This window comes from Typopeltis vanoorti, chromosome 20, assembly GCF_054136105.1.
Source record: "Typopeltis vanoorti isolate ZY-2024b chromosome 20, IOZ_Tvanoo_1.0, whole genome shotgun sequence".
Taxonomy (NCBI): domain Eukaryota; kingdom Metazoa; phylum Arthropoda; class Arachnida; order Uropygi; family Thelyphonidae; genus Typopeltis; species Typopeltis vanoorti.
Window position 1 is genome coordinate 71,034,185 of NC_143568.1, and position 26,446 is coordinate 71,060,630.

Sequence of the window (26,446 nt, forward strand, 5' to 3'; positions counted from 1 at the left end):
GATCCATAGGTTACAATGAGTAGTATGATCATATTATGAAGTTGACATTTTAGGCTGATTGGTAGGTCTCCCTTCATTCACTCTTTTAAACTCCAATACTTCCTCCAAGCATTGGTGATTCTGGCATCTGTCTCTTTTTCCATCCTGTTTTTAAATGATATTATCTGGCCCAAATATCTAAAATTTTCTTCGTAACTTATTATTGTGTTTTCAATAGTTATTGGAATTTCTGTGGGGTTAGTCATTAGTTTTGATTTGCCGTAGTTTATGTTTAATCCATATGCTTTACTTTTATTACTTAGATCTCTAATCATTGTTTCCAGTTCTGAGCTGTTTTCGGACAAAAAGTGCTATGTCATCGGCAAATCTAAAATAATTGCTTAAATTTTTGCCTAAGATGTTTAAACCATAATTATCCCAGTTCAGTTCTTTAAATAACATTTCCAACAATCAAGTGAATAGCTTGAATGCTATCAGGTCTCCCTGAATTTAACTCTTCTTCCCTAGGTTGAAGGATGGTCCTATTGTCTCAAGTTTGATTGCTACTGAAATAGGAAGGATTTCACTAAGCCATATGAGCATCCACAGGTAACAGCTAATCAAATTGCTCACCAGCTGCTGCTTAATGGAAAATTCCCTAAAAGCACCCATAAGATACTTAGAACCCCAAGTGAGGAACAAAATATGATTAACTCAGATTTCACCATCACTGAACTCAATGCTACCATAAACCTATTAAAACCTAGAAAATTTGCAGGTCTTGATGATATCAGTAATGAACAAATTAAAAATTTTGGATCTAAGACTAAAGAGTGGTTATTAAAACTATACAACACTTGCCTCAGAACCCTAAGGATACCAACCATCTGGAGGCATGCTAAAATGGTGGCCTTTCTGAAACCAGGGAAAACTCCAACCGAATCAAAAAATTACAGACCTATATCGCTACTCAGCAACCTCTTCAAACTCTATGAACGATTAATTTTGAATGAGCTACAGCCCCTAATTGAGTCTCATCTTATTGCTGAGCAGGCTGGTTTTAGACCAGACAAATCCTGTACATCTCAAATTCTCAACCTCACTCAATATATAGAAAATGGTTATGAGCAAAAACTAGCCATAGGAGCAGTCTTTGTAGACCTAACGGCAGCATATGATTCCATAAACCATCTCACACTCAGAAATAAAATATTCAGAATAACTAGAGACTATCATCTTGTTCTCCTGATCCAGTCACTCTTGGAAAACAGATGCTTTTTTGTGGACCTGAGGGGTAGGAAGAGCCACTGCCATCCCTAAAAAAAAAATGGCCTTCCCCAGGGAAGTGTGTTATCACCATTACTTGTCAACATTTACATCAATGATCTCCCCATCTTTCCAAGAACTAGAAATTTTATCTATGCTGATGACCTTGCCATAGCTACTCAATCAAAAAATTTTAAGTCCATTGAAACTACTCTATCACTTGCCTTAAATAGTCTAACTACATATTATAGCAGCAATCAATTAAACCAAACCCCCTTGAAAACCCAGACTGGCCTTTTCCACCTTAAAAATAAGGAAGCCAACAGAAAGCTACAGATTTCTTGGGAAGGCTTTAATTTGGAACATTCCTGGAACCCAACCTACCTCGGTGTGACTCTCGATCACACCCTTTCATATAAAACATGCATAGAAAAAATGAAGGCAAAAGTGAATGCAAGAAACAACATACTAAGACAGCTTACCTCCTCCAAATGGGGTGCAGATCCTAGCACACTGAGATCTTCTGCCTTGGCCCTTTGCTATTCTTCTGCTGAATTTGCCTACCCGGTATGGTCGAGATCCTACCATGCTGAAAAACTTGACCCAGCATTGAATGAAAGCTGCTGTTTAATTACAGGATGTCTGAAACCAACACCACTAAATGACCTGTATACTTTGGCAGTAGTACCCCCTTCAATTCAAAGATCTGCATTCTCAGCTGACGAAAGAAGCAGACAAATGAATGATGAATGCCACCCACTATTTGACCAGACCACAGCGCCCCAAAGACTAAGATCCCAACATAGCTTCCTAGCAATTGCTGAACCACCTAAAAACCCTCCAGAGACAAGACTTCAACAATGACTTACACTATACCCTGAGAATAATACTGGTATTCCAACACCCGAACATCTTCCACATGCCCACTTGAACTGGAATACTTGGAAAAGCCTCAACAGACTTCGAACAAAAGGACACTGCAAACAAAACCTCATCAAATGGGGCTACCTCACTGGACCAGATAATTGTGAGTATGGGACAACGCAGTCCATGGAACACCCCTTCTTTCTTGTCCCTTTCTTCAATCACCTTGCATAGAAGAGGACCTTATATCCTGCACAGAAAGAGCAGTTGATTGTGCAAGATACTGGAGTAACATCTGACCATATTTATTGTATATAACTTATGTATAGTTTCTTTCTTCATATTTTACTTATTATTCCCTGTATAATTCACCTATCAAATTTAAGCTGTTCTCATTTGTAATGTATCCTAATTTGTTTTAAATAATGTTGTACCACTTAATACTGTACCACTTGTGTTTGGATACAAAATAAATATTTCTGCTGTGCTACTATTATAAATATTTTTTAATATTCTGATATACTTATTTTCAATAGCTTGATATTGGAGACCCAGGAACAGCGGCTTGTGTTCTGTCGAGCTGAATGCTTTCTGGAAGTTTATGAATGCTATGTATAGAGGCTTATTATATTCTTGATATGTTTCAATAATTTGGTTGGCAGTGTGTAGATGATCAATAGTTGAAAAACCTTTTCTAAATCCTGCTTGTTCATATGGTTGGTTCTGATCTAGTTGGCTTATAATTCTATTTTGGATAATCCTAATAAATATTTTATAATTATGTGAGTTGAGACTTGTGGGTCTGTAGTTGCTTATAATTGAACTATCACCCTTCTTATGAAGTAGTATTATTTCTGAGTTTAACCACTGCTTTGGTAGTGTTTCTCTATGTAGGATGGCATTGTATAGTTTGAGAAATTTGGGTAATAGGTCCACGAGTGCTATTTTGAAGAATTCTGCTGTTATTTTCGTCTACAATTCACATCTGAGAGCTGCTCAACTTTTATTCGCTTTAAAACTTTCTTATATGTTATTCTTTTCAATATGAAATTCAATTTTATCCTGCTCAAGACTAAATAGTGATCACTTCCAATTTCAAATCCTCTGTACACTCTGGTGTCCTGCACCAGGGAGAAAACATCACTATCAACAGTAACATAGTCAATGAGACTTTTCTTATTCCTTGCCTCTTCTCTCCATGTGAATTTGTGTACATTTTTTGTATGTTGGAACATGGTGTTAATAATAACCAGTCCATGTCCTGAGCAGAAATCCAACAGATATTTGCCATTATTATTAGCTTTGCTCTTCTCTCCAAATTTTCCCAAAATATTTTTGTATGTCTCACAATCATTTCCTACTCTGCTATTTAGATCCCCAACAAGGACCAAATTTTCCTTTTTTATTGTATCAGTTGCTTTTTCTAAAGCATCAAAAAATTCCTCCACCTCTACCTTAGTAGAACCTTCTGTGTGACAAATAAGTCTCATTGTCCAATTCCCCATTCTGATATTCGCCCACATCACTCTACTGGAGACTGCCTGCCATTCAAGAAGATTAGTCTCATATTTTGTGTTGATGTGTTGATTAAAGATACCAAGAAATTATATACTTGGTTTAATCTGTTATCCAAGTGTAAGCAAACAAAGTTTGCGCCTGAAGTATCTTTCAGGACTGGGGAAACTTGTGGCAAAGGTGGTATAAGTTCTCATCACTTGCCTCAGTATCCCATAATGCTATGCATTAAGGGAAGGGTCACTACCCAGTCCGGTTTCGACCTTTATTGAGTTCTCATCAGTGAGAGCCAGACCCAGAATTTGTGATAGTATCACCACTTCTTGGTCTGGCTCCCACTGATGAGACCCCATATAATTTCTTGGTATCTTTAATTTATTTTTGGAGTAGCCCAAAATAAAATATTCTGTTATTATTGTGTGACACCTCTAAGGCTTTCAAGAATCATTATGGGAGGAGAGCCACACTACCCAACCTACTATCTACACTACTTAGTCATCCATCAACACACTATACCATCCATTAATAATTTTTTGTATGTTAATTACATGTGTTCTTTAGCCAATTTGCCATTATGTGAGATGAAAACTAGTTTCATGGGGGGGGGGGGGGAATCCCTGCTACCTCTGTATAAGGTAGGCTAACTCACCTTCTGTTGAAAAATCCCAAGTGAAGATTCCTTTCATCATGCCTTGAAAGGTGACTAAGATTTTGTGAATTTATCAGCTATTGACAGCTTTGATAAATTTTAAGGTACAAAATTTTGTTGTTATTCTTAATATTTAGAACAAATGAATATTTATTATTTTTACTTGTAATAATAATAATAGTTTCATTATAATTCAGATAATTTTTATGATGTTATCCTGATTAATGTTAAATAAAACTTGGTTGTTATTATTAAAAAAGAAACATTACATTCTTCAGGCTTCAAAAAAAATTATTATTATTTTACACATTTTTCACCCTTTTGCAAACATTTTCTTGATGATAATGCCTGCCTGGTTGGCCGAGTGGTTAGCGTGTCCACTCTCCAGCCAATAGGCTGTGGGTTCGAATCCCACCGTGGGCATGGGTGTTTCTGATTGCCTGTGAAAATACCAGTGGTAGTGGTTGGCGGTAGATGGTGTTGATGATGAAGGTGGTTGTGGAGATGGAGAGTTGTAGAGTAGATGCCCTCCCTCGATGAGTCTTTGGGCTCACTAGCGGTGTCAGGTAGTAATAATAATAATAATACTAAATTTTATGTATTTTCCTTGAATTCTGTGGTTTTAAATGTACTCACATGCACCAGTCTTTCCTTTGATTTATTCATGTTACCAAATGACACAGTATATTCATTGAATAAAAATATTGCTTTAATCCTTCCATAGGTCTTTAGGTTAGCCTGTTTTAACATTAATTAGTTTTCTTAGGCTGGACTACACCAGTTACATTATAATTTCTGATTGGGTATCTCCTTCTTTTCAGATGTAACTCAGGATATAGCATCCAAAGGATTAAGTTTACTTTATGAATTATGTGATGAAGTCAATAAAAGAGAACTTGTTTCCTTGCTTGTTGAGACTTTAACAGTGGGAAGAAGGTAAATTGTTAATGAGAAATTTAAGCACATATGGACTTAATTATGTTTGTATTATAAGAAAGTTCTGAATCAATTTTTATACATTTCTATAATAACATACAGCTTCTGTGGGTTTTGTTATCAGTGTAATGAATCTGATACAACCATATTATATGTATGAAAGTAAAATCATTTTATTAATTCCACATTAGTATTTATTTATTAAATATTAATTTATGCTATGTAGCATAGATTAATAATTAACCAAAATTAATAATTAACCAAAATAAAAAATGATGGTAAAACATGACAAAATTTCATGCCGGCTAGAGCGTCGCCCAGTTAAACAAGGCCCCCATTGTTTTCGCCAGGGAACCAGGGCGAACAGCGAAAAGTCAGCTACTGGAACAAATCTGAAAACAAACCCCAACTCAACATCACCAGAGTTAAAGATCGGTACTATCAACGTAAGAAGCCTGAATGGCAAAGAAATGGAGCTAGCTGAGGAATTAGATAAGTACCAGATTGACATAATAGGGGTGACTGAAACAAAAAAGACCAAAACTGGTGAGATCTTTCTGAGCAATAAATACAAAATGTTATATTCAGGCAATGACAATCAAGGAAAAGAAGGAGTAGCCATAGTATTCAACACAAAATAAGAGGCTAATCTTCTTGAATGGCATTCAGTCTCAAGTAGAGTGACGTGGGCAAATACGAGAATGGGGAACTGGACAATGAGACTTATTTGTGGCTATGGTCCCACAGAAGGTTCTACTAAGGTAGAAGTGGAGGAATTTTTTGAGGCTTTAGAAAAAGCAACTGACACAATGAAAAAGGAAAAGTTGGTCCTTGTTGGGGATCTAAATAGCAGAGTAGGAAATGATTGTGAGACATACAAAAATATTTTGGGAAAATTTGGAGAAAAGAGCAAAGCTAATAATAATGGCAAATATCTGTTGGATTTCTGCTCAGGACATGGACTGGTTATTATTAACACCATGTTCCAACATACAAAAAATGTACGCAAATTCACATGGAGAGAAGAGGCAAGGAATAAGAAAAGTCTCGTTGACTATGTTACTGTTGATAGTGATGTTTTCTCCCTGGTGCAGGACACCAGAGGGTACAGAGGATTTGAAATTGGAAGTCATCACTATTTAGTCTTGAGCAGGATAAAATTGAATTTCATATTGAAAAGAATAACATGTAAGAAAGTTTTAAAGCGAATTAAAGTTGAGCAGTTCTCAGATGTGAACTGTAGACTAAAATACAGAAAGATTATTGAAAAAAAAAATGAAAGAGTTTGAGAACAGGAATCAAACCTTGGAGATTCAGTGGCAAACTCTGAAGAAAACATTGACTAATTCTGCCAGAGAGGCATGTGGTGAGGTTGTCTGCAAGGATAAAAAAATCAGAACTCCCTGGTGGACACAGGAAGTTAAAGAGGCAGTGAAGGAAAAGAAGAAAGAATATCAAAAGTTCCTGGCAAATAAGTCAACTTGTGCTCTTAGAGAATACAGAGACAAATGTAAGAAAGCTAAACACTGTGTAAAACTAGCTAAACAAAAGTTATGGGAGGACTTTGGCAAGAACATGGAAAATAAATATCAAGAAGGTGTTAAGATATTCTGGAGGTTATTGAAGAAACTTAGAAATGCAGGAAAGAGTGCTGTAAAAGGAGTTAGAGATGATGAAGGTGACATGAAAACAGGAAAAAAAGATATCCTTGACGTATGGAGTAATTACTTTGAAAAATTGCTAAATGAAACAAGCAGTGATAGCACAATGGTAAAAAACACTCAACGGGCATACAGTCAGGAATACATATCCATACTTGAAGTAGAAAAAGCCACGAAAGGCTTGAAATGTAGAAAGGCAGCAGGAGTAGATGATATTCGACCAGAAATGCTGAAGTATGGTATTATAAAAGTCTTACAGTGGCTGCACTGCATATTTCAGAAAGCCTGCACAGAGGGCCGAATTCCTGATGATTGGAGTAGAGCTCTCATAGTGCCCATATATAAAAATGGAAATAAAGCTGAATGTGAGAATTAGAGAGGTATTTCCCTACTGAGTGTTCCTGGCAAGATCTATGCAAGTATACTCTTGAGAAACGGTTGAGAATAATTGTGGAAGAACAAGCTGGGTTCAGGCCAAATAGAGGCTGTCAGGATCAGATCTTCACTTTACGACAAATAGTGGAGAAATCATGGGAATATAACAAAGATCTGTATTTGAGTTTTGTCGATTTGGAAAAGGCATATGACAAGGTGCCAAGAGAGAAGCTATTCAATACGCTGCAGTTATATGATGTCAATGGGGCATTATATCAAAGCAGAACTTTGATGCATCAAAGGCCCATTAATCAATGCATTCTTTTCACAAACATTACTAAACCAAATTTTTAATGCTGATTCAGCTTGAGTATCCTTATCAGATCGGTCTAGCTTCCGATCCAAAATTCTGATATTCGCTGTCCTGCCCTTAACTACTTAATTGTTCTATTCCTTAAGTGTTTTAATAAAGCATAACCAACGCATAAGCCTGTCTACGAGAATCAACATCACCCACTAGCATTCCTGAAACGCTGCCGGGATAATAAAGTTAATCCTGAACTGTGTAAAATTTAAGCACCGGTTTGTGTCACAAAAAGCTCTCCGAATATATAACCGCGCTAGCTACCCGTTGCTACGCGAACAAATCACCGCCACGCGGTCGCTCTTAGCGGACATTAACGAAGCTATTCGTGCCGTCGAAGATGAGCTTTCGCGCACTTTGAACCACGAACTTTGGTCGATTTTACATGACGTCTCATGTACCGCTGCCAAAAAAGAATTTAAAAAAATACGAGGCCGACAGATGAAAAAGTTTGAAAAATTAAAAAAGAACTCTACCGTCTTTCCAAAACCTGCTACCAACACAGTAATCATCCTTTCTTCAGTCACCCTGAAGCCTGAAGCACTCAACGCGCTGTCACGTGGACACAACTTCACCATTGCTCCCAATAAAATACCTAGTGAGGATATTATGATCCAGATCGAGCGCGGAATCCGCCACCTTCCACATCAAGTCGCCAACAGTGTAAGACTGGATGTAGCCTGTGTCCTTTCCAAAGCAAGACCACCAAAAACCAACATATCAAACAAGGAATATAAAGCTCTACAGGAAATGAAGAATAAAGAATTAGTTATCACCAAAGCGGATAAGGGAAATGCAACTGTAGTACTTAACCAAAAGGACTACACAGGTAAGCTGAATGCTCTTCTATTAGATCGGGCCACTTACCTCCTTATCAATTACAATCCCACCAACTCTCAAATTAGAAAACTTCACAGGCTTCTTAAGAGAGTCACTTCTTGGCCTGTAGAAGTTACCAACAGATTAAAGCCGTTTAACTCTATAACCCCCCCCCCCCCCGTATTTACAGACTCCCAAAAATACAGAAAGAAAATGTGCCATTACGTCCCATAGTGGATGGCATTGATTCCCCCACATACAAATTAGCTAAACATTTGGCCAAAGAGCTCACACACTATACTGGCAACACACCATCACACATAAAAAACTCAGCCCATTTCAAAGCCAGCATAGAAAACCTTACACTCCAACATACTGACATAATGGTCAGCTTTGATGTGTCCTCTTTATTTACAAATGTCCCACTCAAGGAAACTTTAGAGCTAATCCAAGCTAAATTTTCTCCCGATATTTCAGTTCACAATGAACTCAGGCTATTTTGTTTGGCAGGGAAAATTCTACAAACAAATAGAGGGAACAGCCATGGGTTCACCACTCTCCCCACCCTTGGCCAATTTCTTTATGGAGACCTTTGAAGAAAAAGCCTTAGCCTCTTCCCCACAAAAACCAACCATATGGCTTCGCTACGTTGATGATGTGTTCGCTATTTGGCCACATGGCTCTGAAACACTTCTCTCCTTCTTAACACACTTAAACAACCAACACCCCAGAATCAAATTCACTCTGGAAAAAGAGGAAAACAACAGCCTCCCTTTCCTAGACACGCTAGTCACCCGCCAGCCTAATGGATCCTTGGTTTTCTCAGTTTACAGAAAACCCACCCATACAGGCAGATACATTCACCAACAACCCCCCCCCCCCCTCACAACAATATGGAGTAGTGAAAACACTATACAACAGGGCTAAACTAATCTGTTCAAATGACTTGGCCCTAAACACTGAACTAAATCACATCCTCAACACTTTCTCAGCCAATGGCTAAATTTTCTAGCCATTGGCTAGAAAATTTAGCCATTGGCTGAGAAACTACAGATCCTACCTACAGATCCTACCTACAAACCACAGATCCTACCCCCAAAAAAGGATTACTCTAAATCCATCACCATTCCCTACATCCGAGGCACCTCGGAAAAGATTACCAAAATCTTAAAAAAGCATGACCTGACCTCCTGTTACAAACCTTACAGAAAATTGGCATCCCTTATCCGCTCCACTAAAGACCAACCACTTCCCCTAGACCTACCTGGTGTTTACCAGGTCCCTTGCAGTTGTAAACTGTCTTACTTTGGCCAAACAGGCAGGACAGCGAATATCAGAATTTCGGAACACAAGGACTACATCCGTTTTCACAAATATAGTCATTCTGGGCTTGCGGACCATGCTCTGGATACACGCCACAGAATACTGTGGAAGAAAGCTACAGTGATACACCGTAGCAAATACAAATTTGAAAGACTCTTTATGGAATCAGCCTCAGCCCTAAGAAATTCTCCAAACCTCAACAAATTTGGTTGTATGCGACTGCCCCAAATTTGGAAGGCCTACATCTGCAGACCTTCAGCCCAACGGCCAAGAACATCTACTTAGCCCGCTAGAGGACACCATCAGGACTGTTAGGAGAACAATAGCTTCATCTCTTCATTCCCAGCTTCTATGTTGTAGTGCCTACGTGCACATAACTTTTTTGTAAGTTCCTTTAGAAAATGGCAACATGACGTTGCTGAAATATCGGAAAATATTTATTAAAGTTTAATTTAATTTATATCCTTAACTACGTTGTTCTATTCCTTAAGTGTTTTAATAACACACATGCTTCATTATTAATCTATGATATGTAATATATGTCATAATCTAGTTCCAGAATTTTTATGCCTTTTATGTGTGCTCACTAAGTTGGTTTAGGATAAGACCTTGATTTTTATTGCACTGAGTTGGGCATCATGTCATTTCAGTGACTTCAAATTACCTGATAAATTTTCTTAGTACTGTGATAAGGCAGGCATGATTTAAGTGCTTTTTTTTTTCTTCATTAATGTCCTTGATATGCTTCTTCATGCAAATTTCTCCTGTACGACTCATTTGTCTGACAAAGTAAAATAAAAAATCAAGGCCTTATCCTAAACTACCTGTGATCAGCATAAGAGACCTAAAACTTTATGGAAGATGGTTTACTACATAGCATCATGATCAAATTCCTCCCATGTACACTCAAGGGGTGTACGGGATATGATAGTACTACATGAAAAAATTACATCATTACTAACTTCCTATCTACAATTTTCCTCCAAATCAGTCTGTTACTTGTCAAGACTCCAACATTATCAGATCTTATATTTCTATCGTCTAAGGCACTTTGTACCGTATCAATCCACCTATATCTTGGTCTTCCTCTGGGTCGTTTTCTTGCCAACCTGGCAAAGAACACTTGTTTTGCTAATCTTTCCTTGCACATTCTATTTAAGTGATGACCATACCAACTGAGATTAGCACTGCTAACGCATTCCTGGATGCTGACAATGCCAAGTTCTTTCCTACTATCCTCATTTTTAATATGATATTGCTTCAATATGATATCTGTTCATGCCTCTAATCTTTCTCAGGACTCTCATATCTGCAGTCTCTAGTCTTTGGTCAAGTGTTTTACTTCTGACCCAGCTCTCAGATCCATAAGTTAAAACTGGTTTGAACACCGTCTTGTATACAGCTAATTTAGTGTTCTGACTAATTTCTCTCTTATTCCATATGAATTTATTCAATTGACTTCCCACCATACCAGCTTTGCTGATTCTGTTGTCTATTTCTATATTTAATTTACCATCTTCACTAAAAATCGTGCCTAAGTAGCCAAAATGTTTTACTTGTTCTACAGGTTCTCCATTCACAACACAGTTGACATTTTCAATGATTCTGCCTATTTTCATTGTCTTTGTCTTTTTATTGCTGACCTTCATACCATATCTATTATTACAGTTATTCAATTTAGTCAGAGAATCTTGCAGACTTGTAGCGGATTTATTTAGAAGTATAACATCATCCGCATAAAGCAAAGAGCTGACATTAACATCTCCAATTTTGATATCATCTTTAATACCACTTTCCTTCATAATGTGATCCATATAGATAATGAATAACAGAGGGGATAATGTACATCCTTGTCTCACACCAGATTTAACATTAAACCATCTTCCTGTACTTCCTTCAATTCTAACTGCTGACTTACAACTCAAATAAAGACTAAGTATCGCTTGATATAATGCCCCATTGACACCATATAACTGCAGCGTATTGAATAGCTTCTCTCTTGGCACCTTGTCATATGCCTTTTCCAAATCGACAAAACTCAAATAATGATCTTTGTTATATTCCCATGATTTCTCCACTATTTGTCGTAAAGTGAAGATCTGATCCTGACAGCCTCTATTTGGCCTGAACCTAGCTTGTTCTTCACCCAGCTTTTCTTCCACAATTATTCTCAACCGTTTCTCAAGAGTATACTTGCATAGATCTTGCCAGGAACACTCAGTAGGGAAATACCTCTCTAATTCTCACATTCAGCTTTATTTCAATTTTTATATATGGGCACTATGAGAGCTCTACTCCAATCATCAGGAATTCGGCCCTCTGTGCAGGCTTTCTGAAATATGCAGTGCAGCCACTGTAAGACTTATAATACCATACTTCAGCATTTCTGGTCGAATATCATCTACTCCTGCTGCCTTTCTACATTTCAAGCCTTTCGTGGCTTTTTCTACTTCAAGTATGGATATGTATTCCTGACTGTATGCCTGTTGAGTGTTTTTTACCACTGTGCTGTCACTGCTTGTTTCATTTAGCAATTTTTCCAAGTAATTACTCCATACGTCAAGGATATCTTTTTTTCCTGTTTTCATGTCACCTTTATCATCTCTAACTCCTTTTACAGCACTCTTTCCCCAATTTCTAAGTTTCTTCAATAACCTCCAGAATATCTTAACACCTTCTTGATATTTATTTTCTATGTTCTTGCCAAAGTCCTCCCATAACTTTTGTTTAGCTAGTTTTGCACAGTGTTTAGCTTTCTTACATTTGTCTCTGTATTCTCTAAGAGCAAAAGCTGACTTATTTGCCAGGAAATTTTTATATGCTTTCTTCTTTTCCTTCACTGCTGCTTTAACTTCCTGTGTCCACCATTGAGTTCTGATTTTTCTATCCTTGCAGACAACCTCACTACATGCCTTTCTGACTGAATCTCTAAGGTTTGGTTCCTGTTCTCAAACTCTTTCATGTTTTCTTCAATAATCTTTGTGTATTTTAGTCAACAGTTCACATCTGAAAGCTGCTAAACTTTTATTCGCTTTAAAACTTTCTTACATGTTATTCTTTTCAATATGAAATTCAATTTTATCCTGCTCAAGACTAAATAGTGATTGCTTCCAATTTCAAATCCTCTGTACACTGTGGTGTCCTGCACCAGGGAGAAAACATCACTGTCAACAACTTTGATGTTCTTTAATGATAAACTGTTTGTTTGTGCAGTGCAGTTGTCTACTAACAAGACAATTTTTTGCTTTAATTTAATATCCCACTTAACTAACCAATTGTTGAAAATGTCATTAGTCATCCAAGCGTTTGCACTAGAACAGTAGTCGACAAGAAAACTTTTGATACCTTTAAACACCAAGGATTTTTACTTTTCCCAGTCACTAGGAGCTCTCGTTTCTCACTTTCATATGCAAAGAATACTCCCTCTTTTGAAGATCCTTAAGTACTTTCTTTTTAAACAAATAAGTATGCTCAGGCATTGCATGAAAATAGAGTCCTGTTTTGTTTGCATTGTAAATATCCTCAGGAAAATATTCAGCAATAATGTTTGGCCACTAGATCTTAATCCATGCATCAGCTGATAAAAAAATAGCACTTTTTTCTTCTCCATGAATACACTTGTACACAATATTCTTTCGCTTTTTCCACCTGTTAAACCATCTATAAGTTGCAGTTAAATTTTCTTTGCCCATTGTTTTTTGTTTTGCAAGTTCTGCTTTTGATGCATCAAAGGCCCATTAATCAATGCATTCTTTTCACAAACATTACTAAACCAAATTTTTAATGCTGATTCAGCTTGAGTATCCTTATCAGATCGGTCTAGCTTCCGATCCATGTTCTCATTAATAAGAGCTGAAGTTTCAGTTTGATCTGTTTTTTAAGATTTTATACATGAGTTGTTGTGAAACTTTTAAATGTACAGCTGCACTACGCTGACTCATTTTGGGCAACTTATCATAGCACTCCAAAATTCTTTGCTTTTATTGAAAAGATAAATCTTTACGTTTTTTACTTGCTTCTGCCATAATGCTAAGGGCTGTTTTAACGAGCACTTAAAGTCAAATTCACTTATTGAAAGAGAGCACAAAAATAAACTTGAAAAATTACAATTAAACTATTTATTCACCCCCTGCATTTGTCTGGAAGATTAAAATTAAAAAAACGATTAATATTACCCACCTGCGTTTGCCTGGAAGATATAAGATTAAAGGAAGATTAACAAAAAAGTCAGATTTCGACAAATGTTCGTTGTCAAATTTTCTCCTGATTAACCCTTATTTCTTAGAATTCTGAGATGCAAAAGGCTAAACATTCGAGGATTTTGATAACAATAAATGGAACTTTGACTGTAATAGATGGATTGTTTTTAATTCATTTTAAATGGTGACTATTAAATTATTAAAGGAATTTACAGCGTATACTGGAATAATAATTTAAACAAACTTTATTAAATACTTCCTATATTTCGGCAATGTCATATTGCCATCTTCATGGAAACATACAACATAGGAACATACACAAGAATCATTTTAAATAGTGTTTTGGGACTGACTGATTTTGATGACAATAGCCGATTGGTAATATATTATCTGTGATCACAATAAGTGGATTCTACTGTGTGTGTGTGTGTGTGTGTGTGTGTGTGTGTGTGTGTGTGTGTGTGTGTGTGTGTGTGTGTGTGTGTGTGTGTGTGTTATTTTGAGCCCATACACTAGAGGTTGGTTGATCAACCTATAGTACATTAGTACCATATATGGGTAGTGGGTTGGGAAAGGAGGAACTTGTTTACATTTGATTTAGAAGACTGTATATTGTATTCCTTCGGAAACACAGAAAGGGGAAGACTGTTCCACAACACAGCAGTTGCAGGGATGAATGAAGAGAAACTTGTTCTGTGGGTTTCAAGGTGCACTGTGAAGGGATGTTGAGCAGCTGCTGCACGTGTGCCAACGAGCTTAGTAATAAGTGAGGGAATTATGGCTGCTATTTCAGATGAGCATTTCCCATGGAAATATTTATAGAATATACATATTGCAGAAACCAAACTTCTGTACAAAAGTGGAGAGAGTGAGTTGATAAGAGATGGGTCATTAATAAGTCTAATTGCTCTCCTCTGTATTGAGTCAAGCATTTTGAGGGAGCTTTTAGAGGGTCCCACCCCATATGTGAGAGCAGTATTCAATACAAATTTGTATTGAATACTGTGTGGATTTGTGATTTGTATAAGGTTAACAGCTGTTCAGGGTGAAGTCTTGAGTGAAAGAGAAATCCTATTTTTTTTTAAAGCTGAGGATGCAATGGTTGTGTTTATGCCGGGAGAGGCTTGATGTCAGGGTAATTCCTAGAAGAAAAATCTTAAATTGTCTTGAAATTTGGGTATTGTCAAAAATAATACAAAGAAAAAATGGTTCTTTTTTATGAGAAATAAGACAGAACTGGGTTTTATTAGCATTGAAATTAACGAGGTTATCTGAATCCCATTAGTGAATGGTTTGGAGATAAGAATTGAGGGTAGTGATGGTTAATGTTCTGTGAGTTGTGTGAAAGGGAGGAGTGCAGTGTGCTGTCATCTGCAAAACTGTGGATTGGGTTGGTGGTCAACTGAAGTAGGTCATTGATGTATAGCTAGAAGAGGGTTGCACCAGGGTTTCACAACTAGTATTGAATGGTGAGAGGACAAGGAATCATCTACCATCACACATAGTGTGCATCAAGACAGAAAGCTGGCAATCCAACTACAAGTCTTTAGACAGACCAAACAATGGTAGTTTGCATAGTAAGCCTTTGTGCCAGACGCAGTCAAAAGCTTTGGAGATATCGAGTGCACCCACTTGAGATTCACCAAACTTCTCCATAGCATTTGGCTAAAGATAGGAAGTATATGTGAGCAGATCTTCTGTTGATTGGCTGTGATGGAATCCATACTGGCAGCTGTTTATTAGGTGGGTGCCTTCAAGTCAGTGTCAATCTATAGTACATTAGGCATTCCCAATTCCTAATGTACTATAGATTGGGAATTGATAATATTTTCCATTACTTTAGACAGGACTGAGGTGAGCGAGATAGGGTGGTAGTTGAACGGTAGTGACGTCGCCTTTCTTGGGAATGGGTTGAATATAGGCCAATTTCCAGGCAGTGGGATACCAGTGAAGTAAGAGAGTATACACAGGGAACATAGGATAGGAGTCATTTCTGATGCACAAACTTTCAGAACAATTGGAGGAATGCCATCAGGGCCAGGAGACATTTTTGTGTCTAATTCGGACAGTATTTTTCTGATCTCTTTCTGCAAAAAAGTTGTATATTGGGCATCTGGAATGATTGGGGGACATTTACCATTGTCAGTTATGCATGCATTGGAAGCAAAGTGTGAAACCAGAAGATTAGCTTTTTCTGTGGGTGATGATACAGTAGAGCCGTCTGAGTATTGATAAGGGTGGGAATAGTGTTGGGCAGAAGTTATGGCCAATTGCTTTGGCAAGAGACCAGAAAGTTTGACTGCTGTTTGTACAGACTGCTAGTTTCATGCATTTTGCTCTTTCGAATTCTGTTTTGGAAGCATTGATTTTTTAAAATTTTTTTTTTATTTTTTAATCTATTTTGGGCTTCAGTATAAGCTGTAAAGGAGGGTAAAATTCTTGATTTGAGCCAGTTATGGAATGTTAATGTTCAGTGTTTCATTTGTGCAGCCTTGGTACATCTATTGGAGAAGTAGGGTTTAGTTAGGGAATGGCATGTGGTTTATTATTTTAATGGTATAATAGAACACAGAAACTAAGTAAATAATTAATTTATTAACTTGATGCTGATATTTCGCTGGTATTATAACCAGCATCTTCAGAGCACAAAAACACTGTTTGTCACAATACGCGAGACTAAAACAACATGGTGTACTTAAACAAAATTGTAGCAGCAACACAAAGACTAAAGTCCTGATTTTGGCGCCCTCTATCTGGAAAAAAAAAAAAAAAAAACTATGATATATTACTAGAGTCCTAGAAAAGTGCTAGTTTTTTCTTAATATGACTGTCTCCCAGATCTTCGGCAAGTTAATACAGCCATATTTGTTGAGATTTGGAGTGTGTTTTAGGGCTTCTGTCGCCTCTAAGAACAATCTCTCTGATTTATACGGGTTTCTGAGTAGTACTTTTGTGATTTTCCAGTTGATCCTGTGTGCAGGGGTATCCAGAGCATGGTCTGCTAGGCCCGACTTCCCATAATGATAATTCCGGACGTATCGTTTATGTTCGCTGATGCGGATATTCACAGTTCTTCCTGTTTGACCGTAGTAGGCTTGTTTGCATGAGCAGGGTACTTGGTAGACTCCTGGATGTGATAAAGGAGGAATGCTGTCCTTGGGTGAGCGGATGAGGGTGGCTAATTTGCTACATGGTCTGAATATGTAGTGCGTAGTTTATGTTTATTGAGAATTCTTGAGATCTTTTCGGATGTGCCTTTAATGTAAGGGATGGTGGGAGGGGTTTCTTAGGAGTGTTTAGTATTTTGTTTATTTTATGTGGATTGTAGCCTTTGGCCAAGAAGGTGTGGCGTAAGTGAGTCAGTTCAGCAGTAAGAGCCTTGTCATTGGAACATGGAACAGATTGCTCTCGCTCTATGGGTTAGCGTTTTTAATATGCCATATTGTTGAGAAGGATGATGGTGTGATTGTTTGTGTAAGTATCTGCCTGTATGTGTGGGTTTTCTATAAACTGAAAATGATAAGGAGCCATCTGAGAGACGTGTGATGAGTGTATCCAGGAAGGGCAGACAGTTGTTGGCTTCCAGTTCCATAGTAAAGTGGATTTTTGTATGTTGGTTATTTAAATGTGCTAAGAATGTTTTCAATGTCTCAGGGCCATGTGGCCAAATAGCAAGCATTTGTTGTTTTAAGGATACTTGCGACATAAGACTGAATGATATAATCACGTAATCACAAGAAAGATATTTATTTAACCAAATATTTCGGTCTGGAAATAGCAGACCATCGTCGGTGGTATTACAAGAACAGTTTAAAAAATATACAAGCTAGAATACTAACAATAGATCGTTGAAATTAGAACATGCCGCGTGATGTTATATCACTAAGTATGAAACGAAATATTTTGAAGTAGAAACATGATTGAATTTGCTATTAAAAAAAAAAAAAAAAAAAAAAAAAAAAAAAAATTAATGAGTAATCTTGATTAGGCTTTCCCAGATTTTTGATATAGATATGCAGTCATTACGATTCAGGTTGGGATGATGGAGCAAGGCCTCCACGCTTTCCTTGAACAAACGTTCGAACCTATAACGGGATCTATGTAAGAGGCGCGTTTTGGACCAAAGGATGCTGTGGTCAGTTTCAATCCCGTGTTGAGCCAAACCAGACTTTTCAGGTTTATTGTGAAGAATGGATGATTGATGTTCTTGGATTCTTTTTTCAAGAGAACGTCCAGTCTGTCCAAAGTAAGAGAGATCACAGTTGCAAGGAATTTGATAAACTCCAGGAAGAGATAAAGTTGAGCGTTTGTCTTTAGGAGAAGGAAATTGAGAAGACAATTTGTTAATAGGAGAATACGTAGCTGTTAAATCATATTTCTTTAAAATTCTTGCGATAGGTTCTGAAATACCGGAGATATAAGGAATAGGTACTCGACGTATTGAATCTTTGTTGTTTTGTGGAGGATTATAAGATGTAAGAAGACGTTGAATACTTTTTTCAGAAAAGCCATTGAGTTTCATGTGTTGCTGGATAGTAGAAAGTTCTTTCTGTAGATAATCAAAAGTAGAACAATTAGTTTTGGCTCTTTTGATGAGACATTTTATAATTCCTGTTTTATGACATGGATGATGGGCTGATTCTTTCAGAATATAACGACCTGTGAATGTTGGTTTCCTGTATACTGTAGTTGTAAGAATATTTGAAGATGATCGGATGAGGAGAACGTCTAAAAAAGATAACTGGTTGTTTTCTTCTAATTCCATAGTAAACTTTATGCGATGATGTAAGGAATTAATACTGTTTAAAAAGGAAGATAAAGTGTTTTTACTGTGAGGCCAAATAGCAAATATGTCATCTATATATCTTACCCAAAAAGATGGTAGAGGGAAACTAGATGTGAAGAGGACTTTTTCTTGTAATACCACCGACGATGGTCTGCTATTTCCAGACCGAAATATTTGGTTAAATAAATATCTTTCTTGTGATTACGTGATTATATCATTCAAATAGCAAGCACATCATCAACATAGCGTAGCCAAAGTGTTGGTTTGAGAGTGGCTGTATTGATTGCTTGTTTTTCCAGGTGTTCTATGTAAAAGTTGGCTAGGGGGGGAGCCCATGGCTGTCCCATCAATTTGTTTGTATATTTTCCCTTTCCATGTGAAATATCCTGCATGTATTGTGAATTTGAATAGTTCAAATATATCAGGGGGGAAGTGTGACTTCAGTAGATTGAGGGTTTCTATTAGTGGTACATTTGTGAATAGTGAAGTGATGTCAAAGCTTACTATTAAGTCTAAGCTTTTTAAGGTAAGGTGTTGTAAGATGCTTTTTTAGGTGTGCTGAATTTTTGACAAAGGAGGGAGAATTGTTAGTGAGAGTGGCTAGTAGCTTCGCTAAATGTCTAGCCAGTTTGTATATGGGACTATTTATACTGTCCACAATTGGGCGTAGGGGTGTGCCTGGTTTGTGAATTTTTGGTGATCCATAGATCCTCGGTGTTTTAACATGGAAGGGTTTGAGTTTGTTAACTGTGTCTTTCGGCCAGGAAGTGACTTTTTTTAATAATTTTCGTGCCTTATTCTTTTGTGTGTTGGTGGGATTGCGATCTATAATTTTGTATGTTGACTGATCTTGTAATAGTGTGTGCATTTTGTTTTCATATTCAGTTGTGTCCATCACCACGGTTGCATTTCCTTTGTCTGCTTTTGTTATGGTAATCTGGCTGTTGTTGTGTAGCTCTTTTATATCAATGAATTCCTTATGTGGGATATTATTTTTGGGAGGCTTGGACTTGATTAGGATGTTGGCCACATCTAAACGTATGTTGTTAGCTATTGTTGGAGGCAGGTCGTATATTCCTCGTTCGATGGACGCCATTATTTCGGCTTTTGGAACTTGCTTGGGAGTTATGGCAAAGTTGTGCCCTTGACTTAAAGCAGTCGTGGCCTCTTTGCTTAAGGTGAGTGATGATAGATTCACGACGACGAGGTCTTGTTGTAATTGCGGTCGTTGTATGGTGTTCCGTTGTTGTAGATTTTCGAACTTATTTTGGTGCCGGTTTTTGACTCTGTCGAATTCTTTTTTTGCCGTTGCATCGGTGATGTTCTCTAAGATCTGCCAAAGTTCCGTATTTAGAATATTATGCAGTGATTCTTGTAATGCGCTGATGGTTGTATTTGCTTGTGCTAATTCCCGGCGAGTGGTGTTAATCTGTTCCCGTAACAGTGCTACACTCGCTCGTTTATAGATGCGTTGGGCTTTACAACGGAACACCATACAATGACCGCAATTACAACAAGACCTCGTCGTCGTGAATCTATCGTCACTCACCTTAAGCAAAGAGGCCACGACTGCTTTAAGTCGAGGGCACAACTTTGCCATAACTCCCAAGCAAGTTCCAAAAGCCGAAATAATGGTGTCCATCGAACGAGGAATATACGACCTGCCTCCAACAATAGCTAACAACATACGTTTAGATGTGGCCAACATCCTAATCAAGTCCAAGCCTCCCAAAAATAATATCCCACATAAGGAATTCATTGCTATAAAAGAGCTACACAACAACAGCCAGATTACCATAACAAAAGCAGACAAAGGAAATGCAACCGTGGTGATGGACACAACTGAATATGAAAACAAAATGCACACACTATTATAAGATCAGTCAACATACAAAATTATAGATCGCAATCCCACCAACACACAAAAGAATAAGGCACGAAAATTATTAAAAAAAGTCACTTCCTTGCCCAAAGACACAGTTAACAAACTCAAATCCTTCCATGTTAAAACACCGAGGATCTATGGATCACCAAAAATTCACAAACCAGGCACACCCCTACACCCAATTGTGGACAATATAAATAGTCCCACATACAAACTGGCTAGACATTTAGCGAAGCTACTAGCCACTCTCACTAACAATTCTCCCTCCTTTGACAAAAATTCAGCACACCTAAAAAGCATCTTACAACACCTTACCCTAAAAAGCTCAGACTTAATAGTAAGCTTTGACATCACTTCACTATTCACAAATGTACCACTAATAGAAACCCTCAATCTACTGAAGTCACACTTCCCCCCTGATATATTTGAACTATTCAAATTCACAATACATGCAGGATATTTCACATGGAAAGGGAACATATACAAACAAATTGATGGGACAGCCATGGGCTCCCCCCTTTCCCCCCCTAGCCAACTTTTACATAGAACACCTGGAAAAACAAGCAATCAATACAGCCACTCTCAAACCAACACTTTGGCTACGCTATGTTGATGATGTGCTTGCTATTTGGCCACATGGCCCTGAGACATTGAAAACATTCTTAGCACATTTAAATAACCAACATCCAAAAATCCACTTTACTATGGAACTGGAAGCCAACAACTGTCTGCCCTTCCTGGATACACTCATCACACGTCTCTCAGATGGCTCCAATGACAAGGCTCTTACTGCTGAACTGACTCACTTACGCCACACCTTCTTGGCCAACAGCTACAATCCACATAAAATAAACAAAATACTAAACACTCCTAAGAAACCCCTCCCACCATCCCTTACATTAAAGGCACATCCGAAAAGATCTCAAGAATTCTCAATAAACATAAACTACGCACTACATTCAGACCATGTAGCAAATTAGCCACCCTCATCTGCTCACCCAAGGACAGTGAACATAAACGATACATCCGGAATTATCATTATGGGAAGTCGGGCCTAGCAGACCATGCTCTGGATACCCCTGCACACAGGATCAACTGGAAAAACACAAAAGTACTACACAGAAACCCGTATAAATCAGAGAGATTGTTCTTAGACGTGACAGTAGCCTTAAAACACACTCTAAATCTCAACAAATATGGCTGTATTAACTTGCCGAAGATCTGGGAGACAGTCATATTAAGAAAAAACTAGCACTTTTCTAGGACTCTAGTAATATATGATAGTTTTTTTGTTTTTTTTTCAGATAGAGGGCGCCCAAATCAGGGCTTTAGTCTTTGTGTTGCTGCTACAATTTTGTTTAAGTACACCATGTTGTTTTAGTCTCGCTTATTGTGACAAACAGTGTTTTTGTGCTCTGAAGATGCTGGTTATAATACCAGCGAAATATCAGCATCAAGTTAATAAATTAATTATTTACTTAGTTTCTGTGTTCTATTATACCGTTAAAATAATAAACAACATGTTCGACGAACACATAAGTCTGTCCACACGTTTAGGGAATGGCAGTTCACAGTAGTGTGGGGAATGTATGTTTCCATGCTGGTGAGGATTACTTTGGTGATAAGTTTGTTGCATGTGTTTGCGTTGGAAGGACGGAAGCTATAGTCCAACCATGGGAATGAGGCATAGAAGTCTTGGACGCTGTCCTACTTCACACTGTTATAATCCCAAACTACTCTTGTATGGGAGTGGCTGTGTAAGCATTGTTGAATGGGGGAGGAGACGAGCACTAGATTGTTTCGAATTACCTTTTCTTTGGAATTACCTAAGGGAGCTCACTACATTCACTGTATATTTGAAAGGGTCATTGGTGAGGAAGAGATCTTGGCTGTTTGGAGAGTGGTTCAGAATTACCACCAGAAATATATGGTATTCTGGTGGTCATGTGAACAATCTGTGTAAGATCATTAGTGATGGCAAATGTTTCAGCATCTCTGCATGCTAGATCTGTACAACTAGAGGAGGAAAGCCAGTTGGTGTTGTGGATATTAAAATTTCCTAGGAGGATGATTTCACCGTAAGGGAAGTGTGACTGGAGAAAATAAATTTTTATGGAGAGGAAATTAAAGAGCTCAGAGTGGTTGGTGGCATTTGAAGAGTGATAGGACAGCAAATGAATTTGACTGAGTGGGGAAGGGATATTTTCATCCAAAGTAGGACAAAGTTGGGAAATTCTAGGTTGGATGCTCTCTGGCAAGGTATGTCAGAGCAGATGTATGCACAGACGCCACCCTTGGGTTGAAAGGACCCATGGGTAGCACAAGGTCTGTGCATACACATGTATAGTTTGAAAGTTAAAATGAGTAGTAGCGCTGGTGGGAGGTGAGATTTGAGTTTCTGCCATAAAGAGTTGGTGGGGTCTGGTAGACTGAAGGTGGTAGTGGACACTATTAAGGTTGGAGTTTAGACCACGGATGTTAGTGAAGTGGATGTGCATGGTTGGAGAGTGGTTTTGTGAGGTATATATTTTACTGCAAGGGTCTTGCACGTTTCCTATGCAGTGCCTGTATACTGGTATCTACTAGTGACATCACTTGATTTTTGCACTATTTTAACTTGTATGTAGTCAATGATCCAACTGAATATCTTTATTTCAGTGTTTCTTCAAGTTCTCTTAGAAGATGGCATCCTTGTTCCCTCCAGGCAAATGTTAGGTCTGGTCAATCACGTATGATGATTGGGGACTAGTGTCTTTGGACTTGGTTTAATCGATGGTATTAATTTAGATGTACTTGTTGGTGTGTCACAAGTCACTTTTACGAGGCATGGAAAGTTCATTCTTTCCTTTCTTTTATTTCTGGCTCGAAAACGATGGCATCTGATGATATTTTTAGAATCAATGTTGCATTCCTCTGCTAGTTTGTTATCGTATTTTAATGATTTTCCTTTCCATCGGAAGGTCTAAAATGACTGCTTTTTTTTATTTATTTATTTTTTTTTTTATTCCGATTAGTACTGTTGATGCGATTAGGTCACAGAGTTCATTCGCTGGCAAAGGTAAATTCACACTGTGGCACTGATCATCAGCTAGTTCAGACTTAGCTTCTGCTGCTCAAATTTTGGAGGAAAAAGTTTCGTTCGTAGCATTGATGCTGTTTGAAGTTTTTGACTCATTTGCCTAAATTCAAGAGTTGTTTTACAGAAGGGAGGCACAGCGAACAGAAAGAGGGCTGGTTGAGGTCAATAAATAGTTTATGCGCATGTTGATCTATTTTTGCACAGGATGTGTGCAGCTAGTGGCAACAGAACTCGCAGAAAATACCGTTTTTTTTTTAAATCAGTGACGTAAGCTTTTCAGCTATTGTACTTTGTGGGTTTTTTGCTGATCAACAGCTCTGCACTGGTGATACACAAGTTGCTCGTTTGTCATTGACTTTTGTTGCTGCCATCTTTGCTACAGGCTGTAGCCATTGGCTAAAAAAGATGTTGCGAATATCCCTGAGGTCCGTTTCAAGGGCTGTGTCATTTGCACAAATATCCCTGACTCAATGAGCAAGTGTTTTGAGGATGCCATGCTGTTAGAAAGGAAGGGTGGTGTGATTGCTTATGTAAATAGCTTTCTGTACAAGTAGATTTTCTTTAAATGGAAAAGGATAATGAGACTTCAGGAATTCATGCCACTAATGTATCTAGAAAGGGGGAGATAATTGGTATTTTATTTTTCTATAGTGAAATTTATTTTAGGATCTTGGCTGTTAAGATGCACTAAAAATGTGTCTAATGTATCTGGACCATGAGGCCGTATAGAAAATCATCAATATAGTGCAGCCAAACTATTGATTTAAGCAATGCTCTGTTGGATGCATTTTCAAAATATTCCACATTAAATTAGCTTTGGGGGAGAAGGAAATTCATTACAGTTCCATCCAGCTGTTTTTATATTTTTCCTTTCCTTAATATACAAACAGCTGGATAGGACTGTAATGTGTTCCTCTCTCCTCCTTAGACTCTTCTGTTACCAAACATGAAAAGATTTTCTTCAATATAAGAATGTAAGCTTTCAAGGTGTCCTTTCAGAGCCTCATTTATGAAATATGCCACCCCACAGATAAGTGGGATTAGCATGGGTGAGATAGGCATTATGTTAACATTGCCTAACTATTAGTGGCTCAAATATTAGTTAACTGTGTAATATACCTCAACTTGGTCAACAGCAGCTTAAACTGCTCAAAATCAGCCCTTATTTCATCTTTATTATAACTTCAAGAACCAAGTTCTGTTACACTTTTTTTTTTTTTTCTCTTATATCTTCATCATCTTATTGCACAGTTCCAGAATGAATCAGAGATTTTGTAGCCCAGTTGATTTTGACGATGTACTTGTGTTGGAAAGACCTAGGTTCGAATCCTGTCTGTGAGGTGAATAACCTTTATCAGAGCTTTTCACCTGAAGGTGAGTAATCCAATCTCAGGGTTTTTCATCCTGCAAAAATGGTCAAATGGTCATAAGAACACATGCAGTTAAGCGATATAATACACTGGCCTCATAGCCTGATTTGCTTCAACCATAAATCCAAAATATCCTAACCTAAAGAATTAATCATGTGAAATATATATATATATAGTAATTTCAGTTACACGGCCTATAGATAGATGGGAAGAAACACATTTGAGTTATAAAATGTTTATTATTATTATTATAAAAACCTCCATGGAGTCAAAGACTCATCGTGGGAGGTCCACTGTTATACACACAGTTTATCATACCATGCCTTAAATATATTCACTGTCTCTGTGCTCACCACACTCTCGGGCAATGCATTCCGATCACTCGCCACTCCATGCAAAAAACCTGCTCCTCATTCCCTTGCTCACACCCTCCTTATACAGCTTCCAGGGATGACCTCTTGTTCTCCTGCTATCTTTACCCATTCTGTGCAAAACCTCCCCGACATTAATCTGGTAATAACCTCTTAACAGCTTTTATGTCTCGATCATATCCCCTTCCTCCTCCTATCCACCAATTTCTGCAAATTGCATTTTGTCAATCTGTCTTCTTACTCTACATTCCAGAGACCAAAAACCACCTTAGTCAATCGCCTCTGAACCTTTTTCAACGCATCTTCATCTTTTTGAAAACTAGGTGACCAGATCTGTGCACAGTAATCCATATGTGGCCTGATCAAAGCCTTATACAAAGGAACCATGACATCCTTACTTCTACAAGTCAGTGTCTACAAGTCTCTGCATCATTCCCATAATCCACTGTCTCCTTTATCTGTTGTCTTCACAATTTTAGTAATGTATCTCTGAAATTTTAGGTCCTTGTCTATAATCACTCCCAGATCTCTCATCTCCTCTACCTCTTCCAAGATATTTCCATCGATTGTGTACTTTACATCCCATCTCTGCTTTCCAAATTTCAAAATCTTACACTTTGAAACATTGAATTGACATCCGTACTCATTTACCCATTCAACCAGTCTATTCAAGTCCTCTTGCAAAGCTACAGCATCTGCTCTACTCCTGATAACTCTCTCCAACTTTGCATCATCTGCAAACAACTGCATATCACCATTCAGACCTCTCCAAATATCATTTACATACAAATTAAACAGCAATCGATCCAAAACAGACCCTTGAGGTGTACACCACTAGTAACTTTCCTCTTCTGGGACATCGCTCCTCCATAGACAACTCGCTGATACCTATCAAACATCCAATCTCCAATCCAGCGAACTAATCTACTGTTCAGCCCCATCCGTTCCAATTTAATTACCAGCTTGTCATGTGGCAATTTATCAAACGCCTTTGCAAAATCTAAA

The 26,446-nt window shown here is 37.8% G+C and overlaps 1 protein-coding gene across 1 annotated transcript in view; it reads left to right on the top strand.

Moving 5' to 3' along the window:
- The window catches only part of LOC150095553 (proteasome adapter and scaffold protein ECM29), a 691,438-nt gene that overhangs the window by 371,682 nt on the left and 293,310 nt on the right, over positions 1 to 26,446 (top strand). Inside the window, exon 24 of the mRNA XM_090409825.1 lies at positions 5,095 to 5,209. Within this exon, the coding sequence (XP_090265951.1) occupies positions 5,095 to 5,209 (115 nt within the window). The remainder of the gene's footprint in view (positions 1 to 5,094; positions 5,210 to 26,446) is intronic.